The sequence below is a fragment of the Malus domestica genome, chromosome 02, assembly GCF_042453785.1.
Source record: "Malus domestica chromosome 02, GDT2T_hap1".
Taxonomy (NCBI): Eukaryota; Viridiplantae; Streptophyta; class Magnoliopsida; order Rosales; family Rosaceae; genus Malus; species Malus domestica.
This window is the reverse complement of record NC_091662.1, coordinates 12,250,536-12,265,166: the sequence shown is the minus strand read 5'-3', so window position 1 is coordinate 12,265,166 and position 14,631 is coordinate 12,250,536. Positions and strand designations below refer to the sequence as shown.

Below are 14,631 nucleotides of genomic sequence, written 5' to 3'. Positions count from 1 at the left end.
CCACAGATGTTGTACCTAGACCAATATCTGCTTCACCGAGCTGGACGCTGAGGAAGTAGACTTTCCCATGACGACGCCCTATTGATTTCTGTACAACTGGCCCACGTCATTGTTGACAAAGTCATGGTGGATAACGGCAGCTCAGTCAACCTTCTACAACTGTTAGTCATCTAGAAGATGGGCCTGGAAAGTACGATCCAACACAAATCAGAGGTCTTAACCAGATTCAACGGACTTACCTCAATTGTCATTGGCACTATCACACTTGACGTAACCAACCCACCGGTTGTCTCATCGCAGACCTTCATGATCGTTAGTAACCCATCTCCCTATAATGGGATATTGGGTTGTCCCTGGTTAGTGGACAAAGACTTGGCGAGCTTCTTCAAAAAATATTGCATCAAGCAGCATATGTCCACACCCCGATATCCACAGGGCAACGGGTAGGCCGAAGCATCTAACAACTACCTTAAGAAGGCCTTTTCAGACAAGAATGGCAAGTGGCAAGACAAGTTCCCTGGTGTTATGTTGGCATATTGCACCACCAAAAGGCGAGCAACTGACGAGATTCCATTCTCCATGGCGTATGGTTCTGAGGCGATCATTTCTCCCAACGTCGTAATGCCAAGCATCAGCATTGAAGAAATTATTCGCAAGCCTGGGCCAAATGCATAAACAAACCGACTATCTCCTACGATAAGTAGAAGACATTTGCACACTCGCTGCCTTGCATAAAGCCCGTTGCCCGACAGACATAGGGTGAAAACGCCCTATGCCCTGCAGACATGGCGTAAGATGCCCTCTGCCCTGCAAACATGGCATAACCACCCCTGTGATAAGCAGAAGACGCCTCTCTGCACGTTCAGACATGGCGTATCCGAAATATCCAGACGTGGATGGGTAGTACGACTGGCTCAGTTTCCTCTGATGTCATGGACTACCTGAGTTGGACAACTCCAAGAATTGGCCAAAATAACCATTCCATGGGAATGGACTTAGCCAACTGAAGGATTCAATTCCGCAAGACCCAGGTCCTTAACTGGAAGAGACAGTTAAAAACAGGACCCCTGCCCATGAAAGATCTCGTATGAACAAGATGGTTCGTCCTCGACGTGCAAATCTTCATGAAATGGCTTGATTTTAAAGTGTTGCAATACTAGTTAAGCGACCCGAGGAATCAAAATTGTGACTCAGAATGATACGGCCTCTGATGGGCGATTTCGCCTACATTTCACGCCAGAAAATGCCTCTAAGAGCCGAGGATGACGCTTGAAGTGGTTACGCGGGTTACCTGCTTTTATAAATAAGACGCATGGTCGACAACCCTAAGGTTATAAGCCCAAGGTAGCCCGTAAGCCAAGACTTACACTTGCTATGACTATGTGGACTTTCCTGCTTATTTACAAGCAGCATTTTCGACCGACGGTCTACGGTTTAAGTTTTGCTTGGACAAAGTTGAGTGTCACGACTTATAGCAGTTATGCGAACCTCTTCTGCTTCCTACGAGAAGCACGAATCTGGCCGACTGCTCTATAAGTAAAAAATCTCGCAACGCGCCCCGGGAGGGCCAAAGCTCAAGAAGCCACAAAGTCGAGTATCATGACTCTAGCAGCTACGCGGACCTCCTCTGTTTCCTACGAGAAGCACGAGTCCAGCCGACGACTTTATAAGTTAAAAATCTCGCATCGCACCCCGGGATGGCCAAAGCTCAAGAAGCCACAAAGTCGAGTGTCACGACTATAGCAGCTATACGGACCCTCTTTGTTTCCTATGAGAAGCACGAGTCCGGCCAACGGCTCTATAAGTAAAAAATCTCGCAATGCGCCCTGGGAGGGCCAAAGCTCAAGAAGCCACAAAGTCGAGTGTCACGACTATAGCAGTTACGCGATCCTCCTCTGCTTCCTACAAGAAGCACGAGTCCAGCTGACGGCTCTATAGGTCAAAAATCTCGCAATACGCCCCAAGAGGGCTAAAGCTCACGAAGCTACCTAAAGTCGAGATCCACAACTATAGTAGCTATGCGAACTCGTCTGCCTTCTATGGAGACAACGAGTTCAGCTGCTGACTGTATAAGTTGGAAATCTCGCATTTCTTAGGTAAAGCTCTAGAAGCCCTAAAGCCAAAACTGAAGCCTAAAGTGACCGCATTAGTCAACTGCTCCATCGAAGTAGCTAACTCAACGTCGGTCCTACGATAAAGTTTTGCAAGACCCCTCAAGCATGCAAGGCTCCCGAAGCTCTGAAGCCGAAACTAAAACCTAAGTGACAACGTGGGATCAACTGCTTCATTGAAGCAGCTCGCCCAGCCGCCCGTCCTATGGTAAAGTTTCGCAAAAGACATGGCGAAATAGAAGGATGAAGCAAAAACAAGGAAATCTGTTTATTAAATTTCTAGCAAATTGATAAACCGGTTTGAAGGCCAACAAAGCTCAAGCAAAGCAGAACAAAAAGGAAAAGAAAAAAACTTCTAAGTCTAAGCAAAAAGACTACTTCTTGGCAGCCTGCACAATCGCTGGTTTATCGACTACCACACCTTCAACAGCCAAAGCTTCCATTAGCTCATCCTCAGCCACTCGTGCGTAGACTGCCTGATCCTCAGCTGCTCCACCAAAGGCAACCTCAAACGAGAAATTAAGCAGATCAACTAGAGAAATGGAAAAAGTCTCGAAGTCCTTATCGAAAAACACATAATTCGACGGCCTGCCCTGAAGATGTTCTACATAGTCAATCTTGTAGAAATCGGCCTGACAAGAAGTAAGTGCCACTTCGTGACCAACTTTCTCATTCTTCAGCTGCGTATTCTCCTCAACAAGCCTATTATGAGCACCTTGCAGCTCATCCAGCTTCTTTTTCAGGTTCACACTAGCAGACAACGCACCTTGTAGATCCATTTCCTTATACTCAAGCTTACTAGCAATCTCCTTGAGACGAGACACTTCAGCATGTATGAAGATAAGCTCATCGTCATTGGAAAAATAAGCAGATCGTAGCTCTGAATTGTCACGCTCAAAGTCCTCGACCATCGGAGAAATATGACTGATTTCCTTCTCTGCAGCTTCCAACATCGCTTAAGTTGCACTAAGCTTAGCATTCAAATAGGCGGCCTCCTCACGAGCGATCTCTAACTGAAAAGAAGTGAGGGCAGAGACATCAGACCCCTTCAAAATGGCAAGTTCAGATTCAAGCTGCTAGATCTTTTTAGCAGCCGACCGAAACTTAGCCACCAACGCCACTTCGATTTCTTTAGCACACTTGACAGCATCCTGATCAACGCGCATAAACTCAGCTGCCATGATCAAGGTCTTATGTATTGTAGTAATCAGGGAGGACCTTATCGATTAGGTAGGACATTTCACAAATGAGTCTGAGCGGATAAAAATTTTCCCAACACTGTCAACAAACTTGGCGCATGTATCGACGTCCTCAAGTAAGTCACCCTTCAGCAGCACACAAACCTCAGGAAACTCTCCAGTCTCAAACTCGATGGATCTCTCACAACTGCCCGTGCTAGCATATTTCCCCTTCTCAGCAGATGAGTCAGTCACGATAAAAGAAGGAGCAGGCCCAAACGCCACTTTAGCAGTAAAATCCATTTTCCCGCTCTTTATAGCGGTGATCCTCTTAGAAGTCGATCCATACTTAGCTCTTGACGGACGCTTCGATACAAACTAGGACACCGGAGGCACCACTGAACTTTTCCGCTGGGCAAGTCTCTCAGCAATGGATGCAGTCACCTTCGAAGCAGCAGGTTTCACAGGCTCAGGCTCAGGCTCAACAGTCATTTTCGCCCCCTTGGGGGAAGTTAGATCAATGACAAGCTTATTGATAACAGACGAGCTCCCACGAGCAGCAAAATAAGTTTTTGGCTTCTTCTCAATCGAAAGCTCACAATCAGGTGAGGAATACCTCTTTTTTCCACCACCATTGGCAGCAGGCTCTACAGCAGCAATCGGGCGAGCCAACACCTCGTCCTTTATCCACTTTATCTCTTCTTTCGGGGGCAGGCCATCTTTTTCCTGACGAAGAGGGCTGAGCAACCAGGGCCATTCACGGTACTTAGCAGGAATGCCCAAGGCGACGTGCACTTTCTACATATCTACCGAAGTTCTTGGAGTTGAGCCAAACTCTGAATCTACACAAAGCAAGAAAGATGATTAATAAATTGAAGTCATGGAGCAGCTCAACAAAAATTCAAGCAGGACAATAATGAAACAGTTCACTTACCGTTGAAAAAGGTAGTCGGGACACGCAGCTCCGAAGAAGAGTCAGATTCCCACTTTCTACTTATTTCCAAGGTGTCTCTTGCCCACTCATGATCGCCTTTGCTAGAAGCATCGATCAGCCTATGGCAAGATCTCAGCTGCCCCACGCCTTCCTTATGGCCGATCTCAAAGAAGTACCATAACACATTTATGGTCAAGCCAAGATCAAAGAACCTGCTCAAGTTCGAGAATCATACCATCGCACGAACTGGATTTGGGGATCACTGAGCAGGCGCACATTTCATGGAGCATAGCACCTCTTGGAAAAGACACAGTATGGGAAAAGTGAATCCCAACACAAAGTAATATGGATGAAATTTGATTAGCTCTCTTCCTAGCAGAGGCACCTTCGCCGCATGGTTCATGGCCGTTATCATCTTTCACCTGCTTGACACGAACCCCAGACATAATCGCATGCTTGTACGCCTTAAGAAAATCCTGAAACAGCTCGTCAGAGTTGATCTTGACGTGCGCAACCTTGAAATAGCCTACCTTGTCAGAAGAACCACCTTGGCGGTAGAAGAAGACATCCCAAAGTCTCTTCAAAAAGGACGAAGAAAAATATTTAGAAGGCAGCTCATAAAAAAAAAAAAAAATGTTTGCATATATATATACCCAAGAAAAGTAACACGGATGTGGTCCAGTAGGAAGGGAGGCTCGCGCCTCCATCATCTCATTTCCTCCATGGGCAAGGCGCCCCAAGAAGAAAACCCAGGCCTCATGGCCCAGGTCCCACGCGCAAGAGGGTCAGCCCATGACGGACCCTCTCCTTCTCTTCCCACTGCCCAGGCACCAGCACAGAGCCATGGAGACCCGGCCCGAGCCAATCTCCCCATGCCAACCAACATCCTTGCCACACCACATGCATCCCATGGCTTCCCTGCCACGCCATTCATGCATCCTTAACATCCACCAAGCCAATTCCTCAAGCCCAAAGGCTCTCAAAAATTCAATAAGAAGAAAAAATTCAAAATTTTCTTACCTTGGTACAGCACGGAGAAGAAGGAGAAACAACTCTATGCAAGGGCAAGAAAAGAAGAACGCTAGGGGAAGGGGAAGAAAAAATATCCTCTGGCTTATCTTTCTTGTTGGAATAATGATTTTTCTCCAAATTTATTTAATCCCCTGCTTAAGGTAGGGTTAAATATGTATTAGGGGCAATTATTTTCCTTTTCCTAGAAGAAGTCTATCTCCAAATCAAGAAAGAAGAGTAAGTTCAAATTGGGAAATAACTCTACAAACCCAAGCAACTTGGGATTTCTACACCTACTGCCCTTTCCAAACGAGCAGCACAGTAGGTGTGGGGGTATTTGTGGAGCCAAAAATAATCTCAAAAATTCTAGAGGCGACACGTGGACTTTTATTCAAGAAGGACAAGATTGCCTTCAATAAATGGGCAAGTTTTTCAGATTCTCCCATGCGCAGTTCACATCCCTGAATGACTCAGCAGCTGAACACAACTGCCCACAGCTCACCTGCCCACGGCAAGAAATTAAAGATAAGAATTAATTACCCAAATCCTACCTTTAATACATTCCTAATTACCCAAATCCTATCTTTAATACATTCCTATTTAAAGATTGACTCCAATCAAGTAAGTAATTCTAATTTAAATCAATTAAGGATTATTACCCTATTATCTCAAGATATTATCTCCTATTAAATATCTTGGGATATTTAGAGAATATTTATCCATTAAACCCTATATGGCCGGCCCTAGCCCTATAAATACCTCATATTCTACCAATTTTAGAGAGCTTTGGCAACCCTAAAAAGCCTTAAACACTTTACTCTTTCAAAGAAACTAACTTAGGCATCGGAGATCCGTTGGCCTAACCCCCCCACCTCGTGGGCGTGTGAGGCTTAGGTCTTTGATCAAAGGTGTTGATTGTTTTGCAGGTACATTTTCGTCAGGACTGAAGACGGCGGAGATTTGCATCGACACACATGATGTAAGATTTAACAAGGGTTTGAGAAAATCATCGGGCTCCCAAATCAGGACAAAAACTAAGAGAAATGATTATATATTACTTACAAAACTCATCAACTAAACACATAGACAAGTAGGCCGTTTTGTCGCTGCATTTTGTTACTCGATCTCTCTTCAACCTTCATGTAAAAATGCAGTCGTCAAACACTTTATTCTTGAACTTTGCAAGATACCAACGTGATTATGCAGAATGTATGAATTAAAATAATTTTTAAAATTAATCAATTACAAAAATCACAAGATATATTTTTCTAATTAATTTCTTATAAAACATGATGAAAAACAATATGAAAAATATTGTTTTATCAGAGTACATGCTGCACTCACTACATATGTGTGTGAGTGTGATACGGCGGCAGCAGCAGCACCAATTCTTTTTAGGTAATCAACATCACAATATTTTTTTTTTTTTGAAGAACAAGGAAAGTGCATTCCAGGGCACAGAGGCCAGAGAAGAAACAAGAAAGCCTATGAAGAGGCAAACAACAAACAAGATAAAGTAGGAAGGCAGTGTAAGGAGTTACATACAGAGACGCTTCAACTAAGCAAAAACATCACCCCCTACACTACTGCCTACAGCTAATGAGGACATGGAATACCATCATTGTTTAAAACAAAAACCAGCGAATAGGGTGGCCTATCGACCCAAACAACATCACACAGCTCCGTAAAATCACGCGACGCAAGAGCATCAGCCGCCATATTGGCTGATCTTGGGACCCAAGACCAGCGACAGTTCTGGAAGGCTTCCCCCAAGAGCTTCACCCTTTCTAAAGTAGGAGAAGCCTCCCAACTGCCATTCTCCATAGAATTTGAAAGGCAAAAAATTAACTCAGAAAAACCCAAAGCTGCACCCAGTTCACATCCGCGAATCAAAGCCATAGCTTCAGCAACAGCAGCATAGGGGGCCCGAATGTGGTATCGAGCTGCCGTAATGAAATGTGCCTCAGCGTCACGTAAAACCACTCCCACAAACCCCGAACACAACATCTTGAACCAGCTGGCATCAACATTTATTTTAGTAAAAAGGGGGAGGAGGAGGAACCCAAAAAGTGGCTCGACCTGGAGCCTGGCCGACACACTCCCGAACCCTAGTGACCACTAAACCGTTAGAAACAGCCAAGAAAGACCCCACCGCATTAGAGATGGCCAAAACAACACTTAAAAGGTTGATTCGCACCTGGTTAAACACAAAAGCACACCTGGCTTTCTAAATATACCAACAAGTGTAAGCCACCATACCAACAGGTTAAAAGTCATTCTACCGCAGATTATTTCTCCTTCTCAGAATGCTTTTGTGGCGGGAAGACAGATACAGGATAATATTGGGATAACACATGAGGTGTTTCATTTTCTGAAAGGGCGCAAGTCAAAAAATAAGTTCGAGTTGGGTATTAAAATGGACATGCAAAAAGCTTATGATAGAGTCGAATGGGACTTCTTGGAGGCAACAATGGAAAAATTGGGTTTCTGCAAACAGTGGAGAAAACTTATCATGGGATGTGTGACTTCTGTCAAGTTTGTTGGCATTCTCAACGGGCATTCCGGAAACAAGTTTGCTCCGTCTAGAGGCCTACGGCAGGGCGACCCTCTATCACCGTATTTGCTCATTTTGATTGGAGAAGTTTCATCCAGATTGATCCAAGTTGCGGTGGAAAACAAGTCTTTGGATGGTGTGAAATTGGGAGTCACTGGGCCGATTCTATCCCATATTTTCTTTGCTGATGATATGCTAATTTTTATGAGAGCAAATGAGAAAAATTGCAAGAATCTTGTCAACCTCCTTAGGTCGTTCTGTGATGCTTCGGGTTAGGAAGTAAACTTGCAAAAATCCAGTGTATTCTTTGGGGCGAATACTCTGGTGAGAGTTTCTGAGGAGTTGGGATCTATTCTTGGCATGCCGGTAGTTGACAACCCGGGTACTTATTTGGGAGTCCTGGCTTTATGGGGACGCTCAAAGAAACAGGGCCTCGCTTATGTGAAGGGGAGAATTATAGAGAAACTACAAGGGTGGAAAAACAGTACCCTTTCGAAGGCAGGCAAGGAAGTCTTAATTAAGGCGGTTGTTCAGGCTATACCTGCATATCCAATTAATATCTTTAAATTTCCGGCTATGGTCTGTGAGGAGCTGGACACTTTGGTTGCTGGTTTTTGGTGGGGAAACATGGGTGGCGACAATAAAATTCACTGGGTGTCGAAGAAGGTCTTGGGCCTCTCTAAGAATTTGAGAGGTTTGGGCTTTCGAAACTTCATAGAATTCAATAATGCGCTACTAGCAAAACAATGTTGGCGCTTTCTTTGTGAACCATCCTCACTGTGGGCTAGAGTGATTAAGGCTCGTTACTTCCCCAATTGCTCTTTCTTGGATGCCAAAAAAGGGGGTAGGGCATCTTGGGCTTGGAGTAGCCTTCTTACGGGTCGTGATCTTCTTATTAATGGAACTCACTGGAAAATTATGGAAGGTCAGGATGTGAGAGTCTGGGTTGACCGCTGGTTACCCTCCATTCCATTAGGGCGTCCTTCTCCGCTTGGTGAGGCTATGGTGACTCGAAACCTTCGTGTTAGCTCTCTTATTTGTCCTCAGTCTCGTGATTGGGATATCACTTTTCTGCTTCCTTTCCTTTCAGTGGCTGACCAAGAGGCAATTGAAGGTACGCCTATTGGGGATATTAGTAGAAGAGATCGATTGATTTGGGCTGCAACAAAAAATGGTAGGTACATGGTAAAATCTGGGTATAGATGGTTGCAATCTAGGTCTCTGAGCGTGAGAGATCATTGCCTACCTCATGTTCAATCTATCCGGAGAAGCTGTGGAATTGTATATGGAAGGTCGATGTTCCACCAAAGATCCGCCATTTTCTATGGAACTCTCTGCACAATATTCTGGCTTCAACATCACAATATTTGTCTTCTTCTGTCATACCAAAAAGCAGCAGCCCACTTTTTCTCTTCCTTCAAAAATCAAAAGCTACAGCACATTTTTCTTCTGTCCTTTTGTGCACATGTGAGGACAAAGGCCAAGGTAATATTAGAAGATTAAAATTTTAATTTTAATTAATAAATTAAATGATATTTTATTAATAAAAAATAAGTATCTTAATCGATACTCAAATAATAATTTAATCATTAATAATCACATCATTTAATTTACATAATTTAATTTAAAAACATTACTTGGGAATAAATGTGCAACAAATAAGATGAAATTGAAAATCATTTGATATTATCAACTTGATAAATATACAAAAATATCAAATTGGCTGCAGCTAACTTTTCAAATCATGGCAGCCAAAAGATTATTGGGCTGCTCCAAAAATATTTTAACCACTCAAACGTTAGCCAAAATCAAATCAAGTTAAATATCAAGACCTAATCAAGCTGCTGGCAATAATCATTTTTTAGGTTCCCTTGTGTTGGCTTGTTGAGATTTACTTTGAAGATCTTGGTAATATGAACTTCGACATGTCTATAGAAAAAAAAAAAATTGTGGCGGACAATTTAACAACCTATAATCTTGATTTAGATTTAGGTTATTTTTATTTTGATACTCCTCCTTCTTGTTCAATTAGTTTTATTCATGATGATCGACTTGGGATATCCAGGTCTAGATTTATTATTGAGTAGGTTTGTTTGGGCTCGCTTCTAGCCCCGTTTTTCAACCAAAAAACATATCAAGACCTACCTACATGAATGCATATACATGACGAACTTACTTGAGTGGATGTCTTTGAAACGCCTTTTTTTTTTTTTGTGATCGAAAGCATGAGAGACACATTTAGACTAAAATAATCACAATTGAAACACACACTAATCAAAGACATTACAACTCAGCGTATTGTTAAAAATTATCAATTTTGCACTAACAATTTCAATAACGTCACAAGAACTACAGGTGCGTGTGTTGAGCATTGTAGAACAGGAGTGCTCCAATATTTTTGCCTTTTTTTTAATTAGACTAATTAGTTATTCGGGGCTCCTCAGTACACTTGTGCATTTGTTGCACTAGATTGTCTCGGACTGGACTAGCTTCAGGGACTAAGTTGGACTGGCTTAGACTAAACTAAGCTGGACTAACTTAGTGAAGCGTTTGGTGTAGTGTCGGACTAAAAAGCAGATACTTAACAAAAAAATCCTGCTCTGGAAACTTCTTTTTCTTTAATACATATTTAATAATATTTTATTATTATTTCAACTTTTTTCCTTGTTTTTCCAAAAAAATCCTGCTCTGGAAACTTCTTTTTCTCCTCTTTGGTTCAGTCCGGTCCTTATCTCCATCTTTCTGCTTTTCCATCTCTCCATTTCTCTTCGTCCCCATAACAACTTTCTCTCCCCTTTTCAATCCATTTCTCTACTCCTTCCCCAACTAATGGCAAATGATATGGATCTGGGTGGATTTTGGTGGTTCTTTTCGCCATCTGCAACTCTACGCTAAAAAAAACAGACAAGATTTTGAGATTTCGGGGTTGGGCGTGGACGGCGGGCCGTGTCGAATTTTGATATTTAAGCGGTGGGTGTGGCTGCATCGGTTGTGAGATGCTGTTGTTCCTCCAGATCGGGCCACGGGAGAGCAAGCACTGCCGACTGCCTAGCCACAGTGGTGGGGCTATAGAAGAAAGAAGTTAAAAGCCCAGGGACTGGATGTTGGTGCCGACATCGATCCGAGTCTGGGTTGTCGATGCAAAGAGATAGAGGAAGGGAGAGAGATGATGCGAAGTGCAGGAACATACGAGAGAAGACGAAGGTCTTAGCAATCCCGTGGTTTTGCGGGGGTCTCGCTAAGAACTCCTTGCAAGGCCTCTAATCCACGCGAGTCCCATTTAGTCCCATTTAACTTAGTCCCAATACAAACCAAACATGTGACTACAGTCTAGTCCAGTCCAGTCCCAGTTAACAAGGCCAAACAAAGGCCCCCTTAAAGCTAACCAAAATACACGCTTATTGGGTCCATCTTGTACATTGGGCATTTTCGTTTTACTTTTAAGTTTTAATTAGTTTGTACTTTTACACATCACTTTCACTTTATGGTCTCGTCACCTTTCAGGGTGTCAGTTGGCATGCCTTGATTTCTATATTCACTTGGATGTTAGGGTTGGGGTGTGAGCCGTTTGATAATCATTTCGTTTTCAGTTTTTTGTCTTTATTTTTATTTATTTTTAAATGAAAACTGAAAATCTTGTTTGGTAACTACTTTCAGTTTTCAAAAAAAATGAAAACTAAAAATCATAAAGTGAAAATTCAAAGCCAATTTTTGAAACTCAAAGCCAAATTTCTTCTAGTCCAAACTATTGATCAACAAGTCTAAATTGCTTTCTTAAGTTTTCAAAATTTGGCTTTGAGTTTTTACTTTGTGGTTTACAGTTTTCTTTTTTTTTTAAAACTGAAAGTATTTATCAAATAATATTTCACTTTTGAAAAAAATAAAAATAAAAACTCAAAACGAAATGATTATCAAATGGGCAAGTAGTTCCTAACTTTTCATTTACGTTAAATTCATTTTTCCATCAAAATGAAAAGAAAAAAAAAATCTTTCTTTGAACAACAGATTTATATTAGTAAAAACCGTGTATTACACTTGAAAAATATGGCAGAAGCTACACGTATGACGTATAGTTCGTTTGATTTTAAAAATTATTATTATTATTATTATTATTTATCCAAATTCTTCCACAACCGTACGCAGGATTGGACCCAAGTTTTTCTTAAAACACTGGGGAAGGAAAAAGACAGGTTGCAATTTGGACAAGACTTGGCCTTCATCTTCTACTCTTGTTATAGTCTTCCTGTTCTACTCTTGTTATAGTCTTCCTGGCCTTCATCTTCTACTCTTGTTATAGTCTTCCTCTTCCACCACTTCTCAGCCAGTCTGCCGACAGCCGACAGCCGACAGACTCACCCTCGCTCACGCACAAGCACTTTACAAGGTATTCCCTTTTTCTTAATTCTTTAATTTCTCTCTTTTTGTTGTATGAGTTAGGCTCTAATACTCTTTACTCTGAAGGGTTTTGGTATCGTATGATTCAATTTGGAAAAATTAAAATAGAAATTGGGGTTTTAGTGTGAAATCAAATCTCATGTACCGTCGAGTTTTTAATTAAATTTTATTAGCTTGAAATCCAACCAAGCCGAGTTTCAAATCCTGACCTCAATTAAGTGAACTAAAAAACTCCAGCGGTTGTCTTTCCTGATTTATTACACAGTTTCTATGAACATATTTGTGCGCATTAGTCAACTAAATAAATCATTAATCAATTCCCGTTATGTTCAGTGCTTTCTACCGTCACACCCACTTCAACTAAAATTTATCAATCCCTGCTGATTTTTCTTAGAAAGGAGCTTGGCTGCTGAAAAATCAGCATCAGTTCCTGCTGTTAGAGAATCACAGATGAACACGTGTTCAAGTAATTGATTTTATAATCACAACTTGAATACGTGCTCATCCGTGATTCGCTAGCAGCAGGAGCTGCTGCTGATTTTTCAGCAGCAAAGCTTTCTCCTTTTTCTAATCAATAATGTCTCTGCCATTTAATTCCTTATAAACTTGACTTACTCGTTGCATGCACCTGTTTTTTCTTTGAGAATTCGAGTCTCTAACTCTCAACCTCCTCTGTAACCGTAGTTCCAACGGAGATCATGAGCTCCAAGCAACATGCAGCTATTCTCTGCAGCCCGGGGATGGGGCACCTCATCCCTGTCCTCGAGCTCGGAAAACAACTCGTCACACACCAAAACTTCGCCGTCACAATCTTCATCTTCCCGTCTTCCGAGGCGGAACTCAAGGCAGCCACGTGCACAAAAATATGTGACATCGTCCAACTCCCAGCCCCGGACACTTCAAAGCCTGCAAACCTGATCGTAAAGATGCGAGAGCTGCGACATGTCTTCCGGTCAGCCGTATGTGCCATGAAGTTCACCCCGACCATGCTTATTGTGGACCTGTTCGGCACCGAATCATTTCCCATTGCCGAGGAGCTAGGGATTCCAAAGTACTTGTTCTTTGCTTCCAATGCATGGTTTTTGTCGTTCGTGATTTGCTGTCCAACATTCGACATGGAAGTCGAAGGAAACTTCGTTGACCACAAAGAACCGTTGAAGATCCCAGGTTGTAGGGAGTTACGCCCTCGGCTCGATGTCATTGATATTATGTTGGACCGAACCGACCAGCGTTACCATGATTTTGTTGGGATTGCAAGCCGGATCCCCAAGTGTAGTGATGGGATCTTGCTAAACACGTGGAAGGAGCTAGAGCCCATTACTCTTGCGGCGCTTAGAGATGAGAACTTGTTGGGCAGGTACTCGACAGTGCCCGTTTATCCAATTGGGCCCATAATAAGGCCCAATGAGTCCAACCGTTCGGTGGGTAAGGTGTTTGATTGGCTAGATAAGCAACCCAATGAGTCCGTAATCTTCGTGTCATTTGGTAGCGGTGGGGCTTTGTCGCACGAGCAAATGATTGAGCTTGCTTGGGGTTTGGAGTTCAGCCAACAACGATTCATTTGGGTGATACGATCCCCGACCGTAACAACTGCGGATGCGGCTTATTTTACGACTGACGGTGATGTTGAAGGCCCGTTAAAGTACTTGCCTGAAGGGTTCATTGACCGGACCAAGGACCTCGGGCTTGTTATTCCTTTGTGGGCCCCACAAGTGGAGATTTTGTCCCATCCATCAGTCGGAGGGTTTTTGTCGCATTGTGGGTGGAGCTCAACCCTAGAGAGCCTAACCAACGGAGTGCCAATGATTGCTTGGCCTCTTTTTGCGGAGCAAAGGACGAACGCCACGCTTCTGACAGAAGAGCTTGGGGTGGCGGTGCGGTCCAAGGTACCACCGTGGAAAAAAGTAGTGGAGAGGAAAGAGATCGAGGAAATGGTGAGAATGATTATGGTGGACCAAAAAGGCTTTGTTTTGAGGGAAAGAATGAAGAAGCTAAAAGAAAGTGCCGCAAAGGCATTGGAAGAAGGGGGTTCATCTCATAATGCTCTTTCTCAATTTGCAAAGCATGGTGAATCGATGTACATGCAACTTGCCAATGTCAATGTCCGAAACTGAATTGGAGGTATTCTCTTGTAATTTAATTATCTCAATAATACTTCCGAGCACTAATTCACCTTGTTTTGTGTTGTATTTGAGGTTCCTTTTAGCTTTACGATAAATAAATAACTTTAGTTAAGGTATCAAATTTTATTGAACAAACTTACTAGTAAAATGGCTTTTCTTGTTAAAGAATAAGGACCACCCTTGAGATTGAACTTTCTGCATAAGGTCTGGTTAATCACTGGATTGGTGACAACAAGACAAGGTGTGTGCAAGCCGCGACAACTATGATAACTCAATACAACACATTATTTTTTAGAGCTGTTATTGCCACTCCAAAAAGTATTAT

The 14,631-nt window shown here is 42.6% G+C and overlaps 1 protein-coding gene across 1 annotated transcript; it reads left to right on the top strand.

Moving 5' to 3' along the window:
• The first annotated feature begins 11,932 nt into the window (after positions 1-11,932).
• Positions 11,933-14,427, top strand: LOC103401814 (anthocyanidin 3-O-glucosyltransferase 5-like). Its single transcript, XM_070815568.1, has 2 exons — positions 11,933-12,172; positions 12,868-14,427. The coding sequence occupies exon 2, from the start codon at positions 12,882-12,884 to the stop codon at positions 14,295-14,297; it is 1,416 nt and encodes a 471-aa protein (XP_070671669.1). The 5' UTR covers positions 11,933-12,172; positions 12,868-12,881; the 3' UTR covers positions 14,298-14,427.
• The last annotated feature ends 204 nt before the right edge of the window (positions 14,428-14,631 follow it).